This window comes from Ranitomeya variabilis, chromosome 7 (genome assembly GCF_051348905.1).
Source record: "Ranitomeya variabilis isolate aRanVar5 chromosome 7, aRanVar5.hap1, whole genome shotgun sequence".
Lineage (NCBI taxonomy): Eukaryota > Metazoa > Chordata > Amphibia > Anura > Dendrobatidae > Ranitomeya > Ranitomeya variabilis.
Window position 1 is genome coordinate 25,562,724 of NC_135238.1, and position 22,529 is coordinate 25,585,252.

The window sequence follows — 22,529 nt, forward strand, 5'->3', positions numbered from 1 at the left end:
GACGTTAGCGGCCATGATCGCCAGGGTGGCTTTCTTTGGAAATGGGGTTCTCCAGAAATACAAAACATGGCCGCTTTCTTTCAGAAACAGCGCCACACCTGCCCACAGGTTGAGTGAGGCATTACAGCTGAGGCATATTCACTTTAATGCCAGACACAAATGGCGGGGTTGCTTGGACAAACCTTTAAACAGGTTTGTTGTTTTTTTTTTTTTTTACTTATAAAAGCCAGGTTTAATATGGCCATATTTCACGGTTCGTATATGGCCGGGCCGAACTTATTATTTCATCACAATGAAGGTGTAAGATCGGGGTGAGAGACCCTGTATACGGGTCACCAGGTAAGGGGTTAACCCCGATCTGTTATATACAGACTGCATCTAAGGGATTGGTAAAACCGCAATCCCAATCTGGTTTCTCCAGCAAATCTACCGGGATTGTCTGTAAGTAATGGATACCAGTCAATGGAGTAAACAATGTAATGCACATTTTTTTTTTTCATCCATAATTTTGGAAAGTTTTGGTACTGCACAGTAAATGCAAAAATTCAGCATTTTAGCAGCTTGGGCGATTGTAATTTTGCAACTAAGCGTGCCAGTAAAAAACTAATTTTTATTATATATTTACCTTTTAAAGACTACCCACACCGGGAGCGGAGCATATAGGCGTCATCTTAAAAATAAAAAAAAAATAATAATAATATAAAAAAAAGAAAGTGGGGGTATGAAGGCCACAGCAGCAAATAGCTTAAAATATGCCAGAATGTAGTGCTAAGACTTTGCATGGTATAATCACATATAGCTATAAAAGTTGGGGTCCCTAAAACTTTACGAAAGTTAGAATGCAAGATCCTAAATGGGAAAAAAAAAAAAAAAAAAAAAAAAGGCCTGCACTTACTTTAGGCAGCTAGAATTATATGGGCATACATATTGTACGTAAATTGCCTTGAAATTTGGGCTTTTTTTTTTTTTTTTTAGGTTTCCTTTAAAAGTAACCGGTATTAAATCTAGGTATATTATACACAGCACTATAAAATATAAGAAGTATAAAATGTATCTATAATAGTATAAATTGAAAGGCATGGCGTTATGGACTACCACACCTACTATCTCCTAGGAGGCAGGACTATGCTTATTTCTCTTATACCTATATATAGAGGAGGGGGAACTTGATTTTTTTTTTTTTTTCACAAGTGCAGGCCTTGTGCTGAGAAAGACGTAACAAAAAAAAATTAAAATTGCTGCAAATTTAAGAAAAAAAAATATATAAAATTTTGTAAGCACCCTACCACAATGACACTCCTCCTTTTGTCTAACAGACCAGGACAACCCCTTAGTGCTTTTACCCTTTCTCGCCCTCAACAACCTCAATACAGTATCTTTGCGGTCAGCAGTAGACCACCCTATAAACCCTACAGATATGGGAAGAAGGCCGGCAGGGAGCGCCCCCTCAAGTACCCTCACAGCCTCCTCCCCTCCAGTTCCCCCAGTCTTTTGCCCACTCCTGGTGAGGGCAGTAGATGTCAGGGGTCCTCCATTGCATCATCCTTGATTTGATCTGCTTCGCTGTCATCGCATTCTGTGTCCGATGCGGTGTCTGAATCGTCGCATGGGCGCGCAGCGTTCACAATGACCGCCCTTCTCTGCTCGTCTTCCAGCAACTGTTTGTCTCGTGTGCCCTCTATGTGCTGTATGGCCTGGTGGAAACGGAAAAATAGGTAGAAACATTACTGAATTTCTAAGACCCTTCCATCTAATAGGAGAAAGGCTATAACCAAGGGAGGACCCGCCGCATCCATGTTTTACATGAGCAACCCATTGATTTCAATGTGTAATGCTCCATTTCCCCTCAAGAGGCGCTGCACGATAATGTAACACTTACTGCCGGGTTCCCCACGCAGAGGGCGCAATGACATCACTACAGCGAGCCCTCTGTCCTGACCACTGAAGAGAGACAGAAGTCGCTGAAGAGTCAGGACCTGCGCCCATTGGTCCGGTAGGAAGCATTACATGGGGCCCATTGGTCCGGTAGGGAGCATTACATGGGGCCCATTGGTCCGGTAGGGAGCATTACATGGGGCCCATTGGTCCGGTAGGGAGCATTACATGGGGCCCATTGGTCCGGTAGGGAGCATTACATGGGGCCCATTGGTCCGGTAGGGAGCATTACATGGGGCCCATTGGTCCGGTAGGGAGCATTACATGGGGCCCATTGGTCCGGTAGGGAGCATTACATGGGGCCCATTGGTCCGGTAGGGAGCATTACATGGGGCCCATTGGTCCGGTAGGGAGCATTACATGGGGCCCATTGGTCCGGTAGGGAGCATTACATGGGGCCCATTGGTCCGGTAGGGAGCATTACATGGGGCCCATTGGTCCGGTAGGGAGCATTACATGGGGCCCATTGGTCCGGTAGGGAGCATTACATGGGGCCCATTGGTCCGGTAGGGAGCATTACATGGGGCCCATTGGTCCGGTAGGGAGCATTACATGGGGCCCATTGGTCCGGTAGGGAGCATTACATGGGGCCCATTGGTCCGGTAGGGAGCATTACATGGGGCCCATTGGTCCGGTAGGGAGCATTACATGGGGCCCATTGGTCCGGTAGGGAGCATTACATGGGGCCCATTGGTCCGGTAGGGAGCATTACATGGGGCCCATTGGTCCGGTAGGGAGCATTACATGGGGCCCATTGGTCCGGTAGGGAGCATTACATGGGGCCCATTGGTCCGGTAGGGAGCATTACATGGGGCCCATTGGTCCGGTAGGGAGCATTACATGGGGCCCATTGGTCCGGTAGGGAGCATTACATGGGGCCCATTGGTCCGGTAGGGAGCATTACATGGGGCCCATTGGTCCGGTAGGGAGCATTATATGGGGCTTGTGCTTCACCTGCCTGTGTGCCCACGCAGACCTTGGGCTTGGAGTACCCACTTCACCAGGTGATCCCAACACCTCTTGGAGGTGGCAATCCTAGAAGTCAACATCTTAAGACCCGTTCAACATGACTTAAGCTATTTTGCCAAGAGGTGGTGACGAGAACCTCAAAAATAGTCTTCAAGTGTGGACGTTTCCTTTTTGGAGAAGATTCTGTTTTGTCTCCAGATCCTCAGACATATGGCCCAGCTGTCGACTTCTAGGACTGCGACTTCTAACAGGGGGCACTAGAGACTTTGTTCTCTCACATGGCCCATGTCATTTTGGTGCTGCACTTCAGGAGAAGACTTTACCCCCTATGGTGAGCCATGTTCGCTCAACCATCACTCATTCCATGCAGCATAAGACAATGCCACGTTCTTGTCAGAGGTGGAACCTACACCTTCCAGACCTGAAATCCTGAATGTTCATCTGAGTCAAAACCACAATACCAAGGCCTCTCCCAACTCATTTCACACTCACCTGCACAATCGTGTCCAAGTTTTGCCGGGATGTGGACACAGAACTGATAACCGAGGAATGTCCCACCGTCACGACATTGACGTGATGAGAAGGTGGAGGAGCGGGGACTATTACCGTGGGGTGGTGAGTGGGCGCCACAGGCATATGGGGACCCAGGACCTGCAGAAACAACATATATATTGTTATATATCACGAGGATAAAAAACAGAAAACACAAGTCTATGCAATAAAACAGGCAGCATGGCACCACCTCATCGGTGAAACTGGCAGCAGATAGCATGATGGCTAAGGAACAGCAGGGTGCTCCGATAATGGCAAGAAGCATCGTCTGTCTCACCTGGGAATGGAGAGGCTGCTCACCCCTGTCCAGTGACTCGTCCGACTGTCCCTGCCCTCCCTCTTCCTGGATTTGTTGAGTTATAGCCTTCAACTTTTCAGGGTACATGTGAGCTTCCAGAGCCCGCACCTGCCAGTTATATCAGTCAATTAGAAGTCTGACCAGTGATTTATTATAGGGGCATTCCTAGGCTATTAAAAAAATGACCTAGAATAAGACTCTGCGTCCCCTACCGAACCCGAGAACGAAGGGGCCGCAGCACTAATTTAATGCCGCAGCACTAATTTAGTGTCATATCCATGTTATTGTTGCATCTTGCACAGAGGAGCCCCAGGTTACCTGACTTTGTGCAGGGCAGCCCCTTCATTCTCAGACCTCCCTATTCCTAAAGTAATGATCATATGCCATCATTTAAAATGGGAATACCCCTTTAAGTCATGCAAAGCTACCGTGCCATCCTACACCAGCATCAATCTTCTTATAGGAAACTAATGGGTGGGTATATTCTCAGATGCCATTTGCATGCCATGCTATAAGGGCGCAGTCAGACGGGCGCTTAAAGTGGACGGCGGTGCGTGGACTGGCCGGCCCAAGAGTGACGGCTGCAAAGAAACGTATGAAGCCGTCACACGCAGGTCGGGAGAGCCGCCAGCCAGTCCGTGCATTGCGGTCCAAATTATACGGCCATTTGACTGCGCCGTAAAAAAGATCAGGCCATCCATTTAACCATTTACCTGCTCCTCCAGCATCATCCTCACAGAACGCTCTTTGTCCAGTTGCTGCCTCAATTCAATCATTTCCCTTCTCAGGTCGTCTGCTTTTTCCTCTTCCCAAATATCTGGGGAGCCAATGCCCTCATCTTTGTCTTCCGCCCGTCGTCGCTTAGGGGAAGAGCCATTGAACTCCTGTAATAGGTAGAAGACATTAAGGCTGTGTGCACACATTCAGGATTTTTTGCGTTTTTTTTTGCTATAAAACGCTTTAAAAAAATGCATACATAAGCATCCCATCATTTATAATGCATTCCGCAATTTTTTGTGAATATGGTGTTTTTTTTTTCCCCCGCAAAAAAAAACACGCATCGCAGAAAAAACGCAGCATGTTCATTAATTTTGCTGATTTTTTTTGCGGATTTCCCACTATATTATTGCATTGGGAACCGCTGGAGAAAGAAAAAAAAAAAAAAAACGCAAAAAATCTGCAACAAAAAAACAAACAAAAAAAACAACAACAAGCATTCGGATTTCTTGCAGAAAACGTCCAGTTTTGTTCAGGAAATTTCTGCAAGGAATCCTGACGTGTGCACATAGCCTAAGAGTATGAAAGGCTGGAAAAATGGTACACATTCCTAATAACTTGGATGCAGAGCAGAGCCCTGGTACATTTTGGGCGTAAGAAACCAAAAATCAAAGGGCTTCGTTAAAAAAAACAAAAACAAAAAAAAAGCCCCATAGAGAATGAATCAAGCTTTAGTAGTCGAGCGAGCGCACTGCCACTCCATTCTACACGGGAATAAAAGTGCCCCATTCTAATGATCGGTGCAGACCATGGCAGTCAGACCTCCAATCTGTAAGTCATTACCCATCCTGTGGATAGGAGATAACGTGTTTTCACCGTACAATCCCTTTAATGATGGCTATGCAACATTATGCAAACTTTTGCAGCAGTTCTCTACTTTCCTCACCTGTATAAACCGCTTGAGCTGGGTATTCTGCTGCAGCAACCTGGTCTTCTCCTGTTCCAGGGAGAATATATAGTCCGCAGTCTGCTGCAGTATTGCCGCCTGTGCGAAGAAGGCAAGCAGTAGACATATTAGCTTCGGAGACAGCAACTTTACAGACTTCCATCATACAAGACAACCACCCAATCAAGGTGCCGCCCCCCCATCAAAGTTTTCTGTAAAAGTTCATATGGTTCTAGTCTCTTCCCTGCCCACTATTTTCCCATTGTGCCAGCTGTCCAAATGCTCTAGGGTTAAAATTACATTTGGCACAATAAAACGGATTCTGTCAAAATATTCCCACCTTCAAGATAATTAAAGATTCAGCTTTACTACATGCAGTAAAACGAGCTTATTTTGTCGAGATTGAGCTCTCATGACATCTAGTGGCCAATGTGAAAACTGCAGCTTCCATTTACTTTTACATGGTTACACAACATTTGAGGTCATCCATGTTTAAGGCCAGATTCAGAAGGTTACATTTTACAATCCGCATGTAGAAGGCAATACCCAGACTGACCGCAGGTCTCTTGACCCCACCTTAAGGTCTCATATATGCCTATGGGCCAGGACACCCGCATTCTCTATGGGCATTTCAGTCTGTATACGGATCCGTGAGACACATATACTGGCCGACGTGGTCTACAGCGCAATAAGACCCCCCCAATGTTACGCACCTTGCTTAGCTTCTCCCCATCTGTATGAGGGATTAGAGTTTTCAGAGACTGGAAGCCAGCATTGATGCTCTGCATACGGCGGCGTTCATTGCTATTGGCGATTTCCCGACGTATCCGCCTTTCCTGGTCCCGTTGCGTCTCTGGCGTCAAGGGGATGTTTGCTAGGCTGAAAACAGAATTTAGGAACAACTCATGATGCACGTGCATACATTCGAGCTCACAAGGGGTTAAGGCGGGTGTAGATCATATTCGGCCTCCATATTATGACCTATTAGGCACCTCCGTGTGTGGCCTCTTGCAGGAAGGGATGGAAGCCGGATCTGAGGACCCCCCTCCTTTCATCCCCTCCTGTCTGCCCTGAGGGCTCTGTAATAATTTCCAGATGACAATATCAGAAGGGGGAATGAAGGCAGCTGACCCCCTCGGGGTGGAACGAGGGAACTCCAGCTTCCTGCCCCCTCCAAAATCCATTCTCCCCTCCGATAGCAGGGATTAGTCACAGGACATGATTAACCGGAGGACAAAGCGCAGCAGCGGCAAGACACCTCACAGCAATGGGATGTTAGCGATGCTTTCCATAAATCCCCCATCCAATATCTGACTCCATAAAACTGAAAACACATCCTCTGTAACATCCAGAAAACTCGTACAGCGCCCTCGTCAACAACGCGGTGGAAACGGCCATTTTAGGAGCCGAATCTGGTACAGTGCACATCTGCGCTCTGGTGGGGGGCCAATATCCAGAAAGTCCTCTGGTAACGACACGACTATACACAACTATAAGTTGTCATTAACCAATGAAGATATCCAACAAGCTCCCATAGGCAAAAGTTATGGGCACCAGCTGTTCAACATTAAAAAAGGGAGTTGTCCACCATTGGGGACAATTTTTTCTTAAAATTTAAATGCATGTACAGTGGGGCAAAAAAGTATTTAGTCAGTCAGCAATAGTGCAAGTTCCACCACTTAAAAAGATGAGAGGCGTCTGTAATTTACATCATAGGTAGACCTCAACTATGGGAGACAAACTGAGAAAAAAAAATCCAGAAAATCACATTGTCTGTTTTTTTATCATTTTATTTGCATATTCTGGTGGAAAATAAGTATTTGGTCAGAAACAAAATTTAATCTCAATACTTTGTAATATATCCTTTGTTGGCAATGACAGAGGTCAAACGTTTTCTGTAAGTCTTCACAAGGTTGCCACACACTGTTGTTGGTATGTTGGCCCATTCCTCCATGCAGATCTCCTCTAGAGCAGTGATGTTTTTGGCTTTTCGCTTGGCAACACGGACTTTCAACTCCCTCCAAAGGTTTTCTATAGGGTTGAGATCTGGAGACTGGCTAGGCCACTCCAGGACCTTGAAATGCTTCTTACGAAGCCACTCCTTCGTTGCCCTGGCGGTGTGGTTTGGATCATTGTCATGTTGAAAGACCCAGCCACGTTTCATCTTCAATGCCCTTGCTGATGGAAGGAGGTTTGCACTCAAAATCTCACGATACATGGCCCCATTCATTCTTTCATGTACCCGGATCAGTCGTCCTGGCCCCTTTGCAGAGAAACAGCCCCAAAGCATGATGTTTCCACCACCATGCTTTACAGTAGGTATGGTGTTTGATGGATGCAACTCAGTATTCTTTTTCCTCCAAACACGACAAGTTGTGTTTCTACCAAACAGTTCCAGTTTGGTTTCATCAGACCATAGGACATTCTCCCAAAACTCCTCTGGATCATCCAAATGCTCTCTAGCAAACTTTAGACGGGCCCGGACATGTACTGGCTTAAGCAGTGGGACACGTCTGGCACTGCAGGATCTGAGTCCATGGTGGCGTAGTGTGTTACTTATGGTAGGCCTTGTTACATTGGTCCCAGCTCTCTGCAGTTCATTCACTAGGTCCCCCCGCGTGGTTCTGGGATTTTTGCTCACCGTTCTTGTGATCATTCTGACCCCACGGGGTGAGATTTTGCGTGGAGCCCCAGATCGAGGGAGATTATCAGTGGTCTTGAATGTCTTCCATTTTCTAATTATTGCTCCCACTGTTGATTTCTTCACTCCAAGCTGGTTGGCTATTGCAGATTCAGTCTTCCCAGCCTGGTGCAGGGCTACAATTTTGTTTCTGGTGTCCTTTGACAGCTCTTTGGTCTTCACCATAGTGGAGTTTGGAGTCAGACTGTTTGAGGGTGTGCACAGGTGTCTTTTTATACTGATAACAAGTTTAAACAGGTGCCATTACTACAGGTAATGAGTGGAGGAAAGAGGAGACTCTTAAAGAAGAAGTTACAGGTCTGTGAGAGCCAGAAATCTTGATTGTTTGTTTCTGACCAAATACTTATTTTCCACCAGAATATGCAAATAAAATGATAAAAAAACAGACAATGTGATTTTTCTGGATTTTTTTTTCTCAGTTGGTCTCCCATAGTTGAGGTCTACCTATGATGTAAATTACTGACGCCTCTCATCTTTTTAAGTGGTGGAACTTGCACTATTGCTGACTGACTAAATACTTTTTTGCCCCACTGTATTTGTGGGAAAACTCCCTTTAAGGCCAGAATGGCAGAGTCTCATCTAAGTAAATGCAAAGCTCCCATGGTCCAATTGACTACTATTGGCGGCATATTACCACTCAGAGGGTGCACGGAGCCACAATACAGTCATGTGCTTGTGATCTTAAAGGGGGCAGTCAGATACTTAGGTCAACAATATCACATGGGTGAGGACTCAGAGCCAGCAACCGACACCCCCACGATCAGGGTGCGGCCGGATGTGCACAGTTTATGAAGCCAAAAAAGTAGAAGTGTTCAGCTCCTATTGAAGTGAATGTGACCTGAGCTGCAGTACCCGAGAATGGCCACTATGAGGTGTATAGAGCTCTGCATACACCTGTGACTTGGAACGCAGGGTGTCAGACAGACCCCCTCACCAGTCTGATATTAATGACCTATTATGCAAGTCCTTCACAATAAAAATAAATTGCAAACGAATCCATCCATGTGTCAACTATTTGATTTATTTTTTTTTTGCACATCCCACATGCTAACCCCCCCCAAAAAAAATACTGAAACTTTGACCCAATATCTATGGCCCTACTCACACCTTAACATATGAAAGTAAGATTTCCTCGACCCTCTCTAAATGAGGACATCATTGTTGACAGTGCACATAACTGAACAACCGGCTTATCAAAGGCCATAAAACCCCACATTAAAGAGACTCTCCGACATTAGATAACATTCATTACTGGCCTGTGAACGCCTGGTTTCCTTATTGCATGGTGTCATCTGACCAGCAAATTGGAGAACTGCATGTTCATCTCAAGAGAAAACAATAGCAAGGTGGCTCCTCAGGTACAATGCCTTGAAAATGTATTCATAACCAGTCAACTTTTCCACATTTTTTCGCATCACACCCACAGACTTAAATGTATTTTATTGGGATGTTATGTGATTTACCAACAAAAGTCTGCAAATATTTGAGAAGTATAAAAAGGAAATAAAACAAGGCTTTCTAATTATTTAAAAAAAAAAAAAAAAAATCTAAATCTGAAAATTGTGCTGTGCATTTGTATTCAGCCCCCTGTAGACGGATACCCCTAAATAAAAACCTGAGTGACCAATTGCCTCCATGACTTACATAATTAGTAAATTGAGTCCTCCTGTGTGTAATTTACTCTCAGTAGAACTACAGTCATTCTGTGAAGGCTTCAGGTTTGTGTGAGAACATTAGGGATCAAACAGCAACATGAAACCAAGGAACACACCAGACAGGTCAGGGATAAAGTTGTGAAGAAGAGTAAAGCAGGGTCAGGTTATAAATAAAAAAAATATAAAAACAGCCCAAGCTCTGAACCTCTCATATTCAATCCATCATCCAAAAAACGGAAGGAGTATGGCACAACTGGAAAACTACCAAGACATGGCTGTCCACCTAACCTGAAATCCCAAGCACGGAGAGCACTAAGTAGGGAAGCAGGCAAGGAGCACGTGGTCACTGTGGAGGAGCTGCAGACATCCATAGCTCAGGTGGGAGAATGTGTCCACAGGACAACTGTTAGTTGTAGACTCCACAAACCTGGTCTTTATGGAAGAGTGGCAAGAAGAAAACTATTTTATTTTATTTTTTTTCAAGCAAGCCATGAAAAGTCTTGGTTGAAGTCATGTTGGGGACACAGTAGTTTGTGGAAGAAAGTGCTCTGGTCAGAAAAGACCAAAAGTGGAACTTTTTTGGCTAAATGCAAAATGCTATGTGTGGCGGAAAACTAACAGCACATCACCTTGAAAATGCCATCCCCGCCATCAAACGTGGTGGCAGCATCTTACTGTGGGGAGGCTTTTCTTCAGGCGGGAAAGGCAAGCTGGTCAAAGTTAATGGGAAAATGGATAGAGCTAAATACAGGGCAATCCTGGAGGAAACCCTGCTAGAGGCTGCAAAAGACTTGAGACTGGGGCGTAGGTTCACCTTCATGGAGGACAAGGACCCTCAACATCCTGCTGTAGGTACAATGGATGGTTTAGATCAAAACATATTCATGTGGGTGAATGGTCCGATCACAGACCAGACCTAAATCCCAGTGAGAATCTGTGGCAAAACGAAAATTTCTGTTCAGACACCTCCATCCAATCTCAAAGAGCAAAGGGGCAAAAATGTCACCTCTGACTGTGCAAAGAGATATAGATATATATATAATTTTTTTATTTTTTATTTATTTTTTTTATTTAGAAAACCATGAATCTTTCCTTTTACACTTCACTTATAAATGTATTTTGTGTGATTATACCAACACAAAATAGCAGGTAAGTTTATGGGTGTAACATGAAAAGTGTGGAAAAGTTCACGGGGTATGAATACTTTTTCATGGCACTGTACGTATACATCTAAATCAAGGAACAGAATAACTATTACCACCATGCCCCCAATAGGTTCAACAAATTCACAATTACCCCCAATTGAGAATACAGAACATAGAACTAAATTATAGTGGAAATAGCAAATATTAAATTTAGAGCTAAAGCTTAGTAACATCCAATATGGCGGCCACCAAAGCTTCTGTCATCCCATTTCCCTACATGTGGACCACTGGATAAATCAGATTATTATCCCCGGCACCAGCTGATAAGAAGGACTTAAAGGTACATAGTTACATAGTTAGTAAGGCCGAAAAAAGACATTTGTCCATCCAGTTCAGCCTATATTCCATCATAATAAATCCTCAGATCTACGTCCTTCTACAGAACCTAATAATTGTATGATACAATATTGTTCTGCTCCAGGAAGACATCCAGGCCTCTCTTGAACCCCTCGACTGAGTTCGCCATCACCACCTCCTCAGGCAAGCAATTCCAGATTCTCACTGCCCTAACAGTAAAGAATCCTCTTCTATTTTGGTGGAAAAACCTTCTCTCCTCCAGACGCAAAGAATGCCCCCTTGTGCCCGTCACCTTCCTTGGTATAAACAGATCCTCAGCGAGATATTTGTATTGTCCCCTTATATACTTATACATGGTTATTAGATCGCCCCTCAGTCGTCTTTTTTCTAGACTAAATAATCCTAATTTTCCTAATCTCTCTGGGTATTGTAGTTCCCCCATCCCCTTTATTAATTTTGTTGCCCTCCTTTGTACTCTCTCTAGTTCCATTATATCCTTCTTGAGCACCGGTGCCCAAAACTGGACACAGTACTCCATGTGCGGTCTAACTAGGGATTTGTACAGAGGCAGTATAATGCTCTCATCATGTGTATCCAGACCTCTTTAATGCACCCCATGATCCTGTTTGCCTTGGCAGCTGCTGCCTGGCACTGGCTGCTCCAGGTAAGTTTATCATTAACTAGGATCCCCAAGTCCTTCTCCCTGTCAGATTTACCCAGTGGTTTCCCATTCAGTGTGTAATGGTGACATTGATTCCTTCTTCCCATGTGTATAACCTTACATTTATCATTGTTAAACCTCATCTGCCACCTTTCAGCCCAAGTTTCCAACTTCACACTGAACAACTTAACAACGATAACGACAGCGATCCGTGACGTTGCAGCGTCCTGGATAGCGATATCGTTGTGTTTGACACGCAGCAGCGATCAGGATCCCGCTGTGACATCGTTGGTCAGAGCTAGAAGGCCAGCACCTTATTTTGTCGCTTGATCACCCGCTGACATCGTTGAATCGGCGTGTGTGACACCGATCCAGCGATGTGTTCACTGGTAACCATCGGGTTACTAAGCGCAGGGCCGCGCTTAGTGACCCGATATTTACCCTGGTTACCATTGTAAATTTAAAAAAACCCCAAACACTACATACTTACATTCCGGTGTCTGTCACATCCCCCGGCGTCCGCTTCCCTGCACTGTGTCAGCGCCGGCCGGCCGTAAAGCAGGGCACAGTGGTGACGTCACCGCTCTGCTTTGCGGCCAGCGCTTACACAGGATGCAGGAGGAGTGCAGGGAAGCGGACGCCGAGGGACGTGACAGGCACCGGAATGTAAGTATGTAGTGTTTGGTTTTTTTTTAAATTTACAATGGTAACCAGGGTAAACATCGGGTTACTAAGCGCAGCCCTGCTCTTAGTAACCCGATGTTTACCCGGGGACTTTGGCATCGTTGGTCGCTGGAGAGCTGTCTGTGTGACAGCTCTCCAGCGACCACACAACGACGAAACAGCGACGCTGCAGCGATCGACATCGTTGTCTATATCGCTGCAGCGTCGCTTAATGTGACGGTACCTCAAGACGTTACAACAGTCGCTCTGTAGGACATAGCGCCGCCATATTGTACATGACTAATACAGTATTAGACATGAGCAGGCGCTGCCGGCGTCCCTGCCGATAACAGCAGATCGATGGGGGTTTCTAGTAGGCGTCACTTTAAGACTACGTGTGCCACCAAGGAGCGATATAGAGAATACAAAGTGGTTCAATGGCCGCCAGCCACCATGAAAGGTCGTGTGGCCCAAAGTCAAAATGGTATTTTTAGTATGGAGGGGGCAATTAAATGTTCACTGATATAAAGTGATTACAATGGTCCTAAACCCCCCAGGGGGCAGATTTATCAAACTGGTCTGGCTTAACATCTGGCCTTGTTGTCCATAGCAACCAACCAGTGCAGGCTTCATTTTCTACTTTTTTTTAGCGTAAAAGTACAAGATTTAAGGTTTTCCCAAAAGTGCAAGTTAACAACCAGACAATTCTTAAGATTACTGGTGGTCTAACTGCTCAGACCCCGATTGATCCTAAAAGGGGGCTCAACATATCCCCCCCCACGAAGGTGTACAGGCCTCTGCTCCAGTCACGGTCAATAGCCGAGAGCTGTACTCCCGTTCTCCAGGATCACGGGGGGCTTAGACCCCCCAACGATTATCAAGTTATCCCATGTGAACAGAGGATAGCTCGATATTTTTTTTGGGGGAACCCTTTAACCCTAAATTGATTGCTATGGGAAACAGAGCCATAAGATTGAAGGTTTCCTAATGAACCCACAGTTGAGGCCTACAGGAGGGGAGTCCGTGTCTGTCGCTCCAAAGTCACATTTCAGGAGGTTTTCAGCCCACAGATAAAGTAGCGTTTGGGGAAGCAGACATTTCGGGATCGCCTTTCACCCATCCCAAATGAAGAATATTATAGCTGAAATGGCTGACAACTGTGTATGAAATGCATCAAAGGGGGGACAAAAAAATAACCAAAAACGTAGAGTTAAGTTTTTGGGGGTGCAAAATAATGGATTACATGTGTGACAACCACGAGTAAGTAAATGCACACGATACGACCAGCACAATTTGCTCAGAAGCTGCCCAAATTCAATGGCGCCATTAACAAGAATAAGGGTATGTGCACACATTGCAGATTTTTCCGCACGGATTCTGCAAAATCCGCAGGTAAAACGCCTGCGGTTATCACCTGTGTTTTACACCTGCGGATTCCAATTATGGAGCAGGTGTAAACTGCTGTGGAATCCGCACAAAGAATTGACATGCTGCGGAAAATAAACCGCAACGTTTCCGTGCGGAATTTTCTGCAGCATGTGCACAGCGGGTTTGGTTTTCCATAGGTTTTCATGGTACTGTAAACTCATGGGAAACTGCTGCGAATCCGCAGCAAAATCCGCAACGTGTGCACATAGCCTTAGTAAGTGATATACAAGACAAGCTTTTCACTATGGACCACGGCTCATGACCAGGACGCAATAAAGCTGCTCCAAAACTGAAAACAGCGGCTATTATTCAGAAAGTGGACGGTTTTTTGCATAGCCTTTACTTTATAAAAAAAAAAAAAAAAAAAACCTGCTTTTTTTGTGAGAAACACAAAAAATATTGTGGACAGTTGGTGGCAGTTAGTCAACAGTATGTTTTGTTTTTTTGTTGATGGGGTGATTTTATTTCAGGCCGGCTCCTCTAAAGAAATAAATAAGATAAATGTGAAAAAAAAAAAAAAAAATACATATAGTTAGCTGAGGATTTTGACATTGTCAGGCTATGCTTCCATGCAGCTGAAAAGCGGTGTTTTTCCTGTGGAAATTCTTCTGCGTGTAACAGCTCAAGAGAAGTGGATGTAATTTCATTAAAAACCATGTTCGCTGCACGTTTCAAGAAGCTGAAGAACTGTGCATGTCGTGTATGGGGCTTTAAAGGGAATCTGTCACCCCAAAATTGGCCTATAAACTAAGGCCACTGGCATCAGGGGCTTATCTACAGCATTCTGGATGTTTCCTGAAAGATTAAAAAACAGGTTACCGTATATTACACTCACCCAGGGGCGGTCCCTGTTCAGTCCGGCGCCTCCCATCTTCTTACGATGACGTCCTCTTCTTGTATTCAGGCTGTGGCTCCGGCGCAGGCGTACTTTGTCTGTCCTGTTGAGGGCAGAGCAAAGTACTGCAGTGTTCCGGCATCGGGAAAGGTCAGAGAGGCCCAGCACCTGCGCACTGCAGTACTTTACTCTGCCCTCAACAGGACAAAATACGCCTGCGCCGGAGTGTGAATACAAGTAGAGGAAGTCATCGTAAGAAGATGGGAGGCCCCGGACCCAGACCATGACACCCATTGGACCAGACCGCAGCGGGACCGCCCCTGGGTGAGTATAATATAACCTGTTTTTCTTACCTTTCAGGATACATCGGGGGCTTATCTACAGCATTACAGAATGCATTACAGAATCCTGTAGATAAGCCCCTGATGCTGGTGGGCTTAGCTTATAGGCCAATTTTGGGGCGACAGATTCCCTTTAAGTACGGCTGTAGAGTCGATGCCCTTATTGGTGGAGTCAGTATAAAAGGGACCAACTCTGACAATATATAGTACAATGCAGGAGGTGCTATAAATGTTTTCAGAAGAATTTGCAAAAGTTATAAATGTCTGTTCTGTTCCTGCTTATAGTGGAGATGAATCTGTGCTGCACTTTATGTACATGCTCAGTAGTGACCCGCGTTGGAATCATATATACATACACATTTAGATGTTAGAAATACCCCAGGAAGTACATATTCCAGAACCAAAAAAAGGTGTGTGTGTGTGTGTGTGTGTGTGTGTGTGTGTGTGTGTGTGTGTGTGTGTGTGTGTGTGTGTGTGTGTGTGTGTGTGTGTGTGTTGAAAGAGGGGATGCCATTGGCAGTGGGGACAAGTTTCTCAAGTATATGTATAAGGACGCACAACCCCGAAAGTATAACCTTAACTAACGCGTTTCGGACAGGCACACCCTTACTTATGGGTGATGTGTGCTCAAAATGTGTAAGATGTCAGCCCCTCTTCTTTTAATGGACTTCAATAAACTGGATTTTTAATATAATTATATACACACACACATTTTTGGTATTGGATCCTCTCTTTCCGGTTTTACTTTTCCATGTTTTGTTAGGAGACACCGGCTCTGAGACATCAGAGCACCGGCCACGTGGAATTCCTTCTACATTGCCTTGGGTCTATGGTGAGATCATGTTTTGCTAGTTATTTCATTCTTTATGTTCCCCAACGGTGGCACACAGTGTTTCGGCACGATAAAAATAAATATATATATAATTTTTTTTATTATTATTTATTTATTTTATTTTTTTCAAATATTATATGGAAATCTCATGCGAAAAAAAAAAATTGCAATAAATCAGGGCATATGTTGCATTTTTCTTTTTTTAACACTTCCAATTTATTGGGGTGAACCCTCTTCTCACCCCACCCAAAAGAAAACAATGCACCACTCCAAGTGCACTAGTGATGTTTACCCCATTGCTGCCATCAGAAAACTTATTCATAGTATTCGCAGCATTTTTGGGTGGGTTTATAGCAAAATCTGCTCCATGGGAGCTTGTGGGGTCACCCTGGTGCTGATTTCATTTCTCATCTAATTAATATCCAGGTTTTTTAATTTAAGCCGTGACAAAGCCTGTGGATGACATCATGTGACTGCAGCACCCACGGTCGGGCAGAGCTGCACTGCCGCACGCACGGCGCCGCACACACCGGTCACATGACCTGCCCCTGTGCCATGCTTTGTGCTTAGGAGAAAGCATGGCCAGCCACGGACTACATCTCCCGGCATTCCCCGCGCCGCCGCACTACGTTTCCCGACAAGACGTGCGCTCCGACACTCCTACTCCAGGCGGGCTGCAGAGTCACGGCCAGGCCTGTCTGCGCTATAACATGTCCCACTCCCCCCTCAGCGTGGAAACAGGCGGCAAGGTCACGAATAGGAATCAAAACGGCGTCCATAATTCTAGCTGGCCCTGGGAAGGCATGGCAATAGCCAATACTGCCCTTTTCACCTCAGCCATAGTGACAAAAACACCACGAGTGGTGAAGCAACATGGAGGGGGCGTGTGACACGACTTGAGCTGCTCATGCAGCTACATACATTAAGTCACTGGAAATCGGCCTCATAGACCAAAACTAATCATTCTTTAGCCCCTCAGTGGGTCTCCGCCACAAATAATGGTGAAATTCGTCGTCGATATAAAGTAACGACATTGTATCTGCCAGGAAGTCGCCACATGAAATATTGGTGAACTTCGCACCCAACAAGGGTTCGTTGTTGCCAATTTTGGCCAAAGACGACAGACCGTGGAGCCAAGGGGCAGAGAAAATGGCCATTATTTTTTTTTTTTTCTTTTTGTGGGGTCCTAAATCAAAATGAGAATTTTGCAGCTCCCAATCTGATTGCTAAGGAAATCCCAAACACCAAATCGGGGCGAAGCGAATCGAAATCCTCATCTCTAATCCTATCAAATGGATTCGTACGATCAGACGCGTTTCATTCCCGTCGAATTCCTAATAATTCGTCGAACGATGCCAACCGGGGGCGTAAAACCGCCAAATCCGTCATCGCTTGTGGCAACGATCATGTGCCAATCTTGACCTTAAAAAATTGTCCCTTGTCAGTGAGCCAGTCTACTTCCTTCTGACTGTGACCTTGTGCAGAAGGCATGGCATTACAGGCGGCAGTCTGTAACCAGGGAATGCCATGGGGCACAGGTGTAGGGTGGCATGCTGGCACTTGTGGTGTCCTGGAGGCACACACCTGCACTCCACAGTGCTGCAGACCAGCACTACTACACATCAGGTGTTGCTTGTCTGTCTGGATCCCCATTGCTGGGAAATCAGCTGATTGCCCAAGGAGGGGTGTGTGTGTGTTGTGTGGCTGCATAGGGGCTCAGATTTGAGCTAAATACCCCCCCCCCCTCCCCATATGCACTGAAAGGGTGCAGTTAGGGGGCCGGGTAGAGGCAGCAGGTTTCCTTGGCAGTGTTTGCATGCTCCCTGATTACAGCTCTGCAGCATGGCCGAGGCACCACGTGGGTCTGTTTGCAAGTGACAAACCTTCCCTTGCGCCCTTTAAAAAAACCCTTCTCCCCACTTCCAAGGGTGGATCGACTCCCCTCCTATACAACCAGGCTGGATTTAGGGTGCACTAGGGGGGACCCCCTTATAATCCACCCCCCTTCTAACCATAACTGACCCCCTCCTACCTTCTCCTTTCCTGCAAGGTGATCTGCAGCATGTGCACTGCCAGCAAGCATCGGGGGGCATGGGTACCTACCTGCACAGACCACCAATGACTTCTTTCTCCGTCTTCCTGAAGTGTTGCAGGGAGGGTACTTTCTGCGCGGGCATCATGAAATACTCCATAGCAATCAGCAGGAGGACCAACCTCCAGCCCCCCCAAAGAAAAACGTGTCTCCCTCCCACCACCCCCCCTTTAGTTGCAGCTGCAGCAGCTTCCCCCCTATTGCTTCTGCTTGGTGGGCTCCCCGATCAGCCTTATTGATTAGGTGATGGTGCATGCAGGGGATCAATGGTGTAGTGTGTAGGATGTCCCAGATGATCAGGGGGAGGTGTCTGTCTCTCTCCTTGTGTTCTGCCTCTCAATGTGAGTGTGTGTTTGCAGCTGATGTCTGTTTCAAGGCGGGAAACAGCTGGTGAGAGATCAGAAACAGCACCCCTCCCCCTCCCTCCAGCCTGCCCCCTCCTTCTACCCAGAGCCAAATCCCAGCCCTTCTTCCGCAGAGTAAGGCATTGCATGTAAACAAAGGACTATTTGCAAAGCATTGCATGACCTGCTGCAGTGAGAAAAGGGCAGGCTTCTGCAGATCTTGCACATGCATTGTGCTGCAGGGGTGGCAGGGATAAATTAGGCTTGGATTTAGGGTGCAAAGAGAGGTCCTAGGACAAGGGGTGGGGTAACAGAAGCTTGAATGGGGAGGATGAGAGCTGATCTGGCTGCATGCGCCACGCTTGGGTGATCAGTCCCATCAGCTGACAGCTTGGCAGAGAGGAGAGCAGGGGAAGGAAGGAGAAGAAAAGGAGAAAAGACCTGAGCACATGGTCTGTGCCTGCATCATCCTCTAACCCCTGCACTGCCAGGGAGGCCTGCTGCAGAGCACAGTGTAACCCGTATGCATGGGGAAAGCATTCACACTTATGGATGGTGGGGTCTGCTGCCCTACAGCTGATCTAGACTGATGAAAAAGCAGGTGTTGCTGTTTTTTAAGTCCCTCTATAGGGCACTAAAAAAAAGTAATGCATAAAAATTAATAGGATCATTCCTATAAAGAAATGATCTAGCCTTGTACTGGCCATAATTATCGAGATTTTTTAATTCTTCCACCTCCAAGAGTTGTGAGGTTTTAGCGCAGAAAGCTGATGGCGAGCCATGCCTGATGTAGCTGGTATTAAGGAATAAGTGAAAATCCACATTGGTGTGCGTATGCCGATATCCGTAAATACCCCCCATCGTTTTAGCATGGGTTTCGTATTTATTGCCCAAAACATCCTTTATCCTACCTAGTGTCCAGCTTGCCCCAGATGGCCTAGTTTACACAATTTAAGGCTATGTGCACACAATTATTCTTTTTAAAGTTGTCAAAAATGACAGCTTTTCTAGTGGAAACATTCAGTAAATGCCCCTTTTTGAAGCAGTTTTGAAGTATTTTGGAAGAGTTTGTTTTTTTTTGTGTTTTTTTTAAAGGACAGTTCTTAGTTTGGAGTAGTTTCCAGCTGGTTCACAGAAGTATCATGCACTTTCTTTTTGCCTATCAGGCAGTTTCCAAAACTTTTTTTTTAAGTTTAAAATACTCTCAAAACACTGAACATATGAACTGCAAAGTGTTTTTTTCCCATATAAATTAATAGGAAGAGCATTTGAAGAGTTTATTAAGCATTTTTTCAGGTGTTTTTTGGAGGACTCATTCCTAAAAACTCCACAGAAAACGTGCCACATACCCAAAAATTTCATTTGGTTCATGCACCAGTGCGCTCCACTTCTAGGAACCTTCTGATATCTCCGTCATGCACACTATCTTTTCAAAGTTCTTACAACATAGACAAATGCTTTTGAGGGAATTTATTTAAATTATTGATTTCTATGCCTGTCTTAATATTGAGCTAGCCAGAGAATTTGACAACACATCTCTAGCCTTTTGAATATTTCAGTTTGTGGAGCGTGAACAGCCCAAGGTGCTCAAAAGTTGAGATGTGCACAGCTCAATAATTTTGGCACTTCTTACATCGAAGGCTAGTTTTAAACATCCGACATTCACAGTCATAGTAGGGACGGAGATGTCCGGGCCAGCCACTAGTCTCCAAACCTGCACTCAAAACATGAGGCTGTTGAGTTCAAGTCAGATGAGAAGTCCTGCGTCCACTCCAGACTTTGTGGTCCGAACACGGACTGTGAATATCGGACATGTGAAAATGGCCTTTCTGTGTTAATATGTTCTAAGTGAGTTACCATGTTTAGAAGTATCTAATTGACTACTACTACTCGTCAGATTGTGCTGGGATTTCCCGCTCTGAGAGACGGGCACTACTGCTTCATTTAGTGTTTGGGCATGTAGATACTTTAGCGCCAGTATCTCTGCATACTGCCCCTCTTCCCTGGCAGAGATGCCAGCTTACTCACCACCTTGGCCCTGTTCCGCACGTCCTCCGTCTCTGTTGATGCCCAGGGTGCGCACATGGCGTACAGATCCCCACTGTGCATAGGGCATGTGCTCCTTCTTTCTTTCATCGTCCTAAAGTGTCCCAAGCAAATATCTGGGAGACACTTACTATTTAAGGCACCTCCTCCAGCATACCTGTATGTCTGTCCTTGTCTGTGCTCATCTTTATAATAGCCGGTCCAGTCCGCCCCTGCCAGGGCTCATCTGTATATCAGCCGGTTCAGTCCGCACCCACCAGTGCTCATCTGTATGCCAGCCTGCACCTGCCAGTGCCTGTCTACCTGTCCTACCTGTTACACCCTTCCTGTCCATTTTTGCCTCCTGTCCTTTGGGGCCAGCTGCCATCTACCCGAGGTCAGTCCTGGTGTAGCACCTGGTTCCCTCTCCCTTATCTCTTCTTGGATCGTGTTGCCACCATACATCCGAGGCCGGACTTGGTGAGGCACCTAGTCACGCCCCTCCAGGCTCTCCTCGGATCACGGCACAGTGGTTCCACCACCTAGTCCGTTACAGATACGTTACTGGCGTAGGATTCAAGGGGGTTATTTGAAGGGTTGAAAACCTTTTTTTTTTCAAATATTTCTATTAGAAAATTCTGATTTTTGGGGGGGAGGGTTTTTGCCTATCATGACACCGAGTGACAATGCATTCAGTGCTCCTACTTTGGTAATAATTTAGGAAAAATTAAAGATTTCAGATGGTCTCTGAGCTCATAAGTTAAGTTCCTTCCTCAGAACAGCTCAGTGTTTGGGGGGCTAGCCAAAATGGAGAACCCCACGTTAGCTGTAATTATAATTTCCTCATTATTCGAGGTTGATCCTTTTCGGGATTTTTCTTTTCCAATATCTTCGATCCCAAGGAGAAAGTGACCTCCAGAGATGCCTGGTCTCCATAATCCTTCGGACACCTGCTGTGCTATTGACTGATGATAGAAGAAGTGATGTTTGTCACCTCTGCTGTCACAGCTCTCAGCTCCAGGATCATTTAGTCCTCTCAGCGTGCTAAGTACCCAGCAATGAATCTTCCCAGCACCTTGAGGCTGTCACATGTCTGCCTCATTGGGAATCTCGTCACTTGGGATTCACGCAGGATGACGGCAGCACTGGGGATATTTATTGGGATTCATGTGTTATAAGCAGCCTGGAATTTTTATATATCTGTATAGACAATATTACAATGATTGTATATTGATTGTAAAACACCAATTCCCAAAAAAAAGTTTTATGTTGTGTAAAATGTAAGTAAAACAAGAATACAATCATTTGGAAATCTATCTCTTATACCCTTATTTTAATCAAAGACGAGAAGTTGAACATTGGACATTTTTCCATTTCATTTGTAAAAATTTACTCAATTGGAAATTGATGGCAGTGAAAATTACCTTGTTTGGAAATAGATGGCAGCGACACATCTCAAAAAAGTTGGGCCCAGGCCCTGTCTACCATTGTGTAGCAATCCGTCTTCTTTTACAACAATTTGTAAACGTCTGGGATGTGAAGGGACCAATTCCTGGAGACTTGGGAGTGGATTGCTGTTCCGTTCTTGTTTGATGTAAGTTTTTTGTCAGATTTTTAATTTCATAATTCACCAAATGTTTTTTTATTGGCGAGAGATCCAGACTGCAGTCAACCGGTTCATCACCCAAACTCTTCTTCTGCGGAGCCATGATTCTGTGATAGATGTAGTATATGGTTTAGCTTCGTCCTCAGGTCTTCCCTGAAATAGACTTTTTCTGGATGGCACAGATGTTGTTCTAAAACATCTATATAAAGCTCAGCATTGATAGTGCTTTTCATGTTTAAGTTGCCGCTACCATAGGCACTAATGCCCCCCATACCATCAGTGGTGCAGAACTGTGCGCTGATAACAAGCTGGACTGTCTCTTTCCTCGATAACAAGCTGGACAGTCACTCTCCTTGAGAAAAGTCTGAATGGTCCCACTATTCTTGAGTCCTCAGGACACAGCATCCATGGTTTCCATAAAGAATTT

The 22,529-nt window shown here is 45.4% G+C and overlaps 1 protein-coding gene across 2 annotated transcripts; it reads right to left on the reverse strand.

The window, feature by feature from the left end:
* Nucleotides 1–510: 510 nt before the first annotated feature.
* TFAP4 (transcription factor AP-4) lies at nt 511–18,495 on the reverse strand. 2 transcript variants are annotated; one of them, XM_077274610.1, is made up of 7 exons: nt 18,139–18,495; nt 6,131–6,296; nt 5,418–5,516; nt 4,468–4,638; nt 3,734–3,862; nt 3,397–3,555; nt 511–1,694 (listed from the first exon to the last, which is right to left on the reverse strand). In XM_077274610.1, exons 1-7 carry the CDS (start codon nt 18,225–18,227, stop codon nt 1,521–1,523), a joined length of 987 nt encoding a protein of 328 aa, XP_077130725.1. In that variant the 5' UTR covers nt 18,228–18,495; the 3' UTR covers nt 511–1,520. The 2 variants fall into 2 exon arrangements, with proteins under 2 accessions (XP_077130725.1, XP_077130726.1); XM_077274611.1 differs by lacking the exon at nt 3,734–3,862 and having other exon boundaries at nt 901–1,694; nt 18,139–18,470.
* Between the last annotated feature and the right edge of the window lie 4,034 nt (nt 18,496–22,529).

What these genes read in the sequence shown, in the direction of transcription:
- TFAP4 (XM_077274610.1), bottom strand. Translation starts at nt 18,227, where the DNA reads ATGGAGTATTTCATGATGCCCGCGCAGAAAGTACCCTCCCTGCAACAC. An exon ending in ATGGGGAGAAGCTAAGCAAG is followed by an intron (nt 5,517 to 6,130) that starts GTGCGTAACATT and finishes TTCTTCGCACAG; the next exon opens with GCGGCAATACTGCAGCAGAC. An exon ending in AGCTCAAGCGGTTTATACAG is followed by an intron (nt 4,639 to 5,417) that starts GTGAGGAAAGTA and finishes TACCTATTACAG; the next exon opens with GAGTTCAATGGCTCTTCCCC.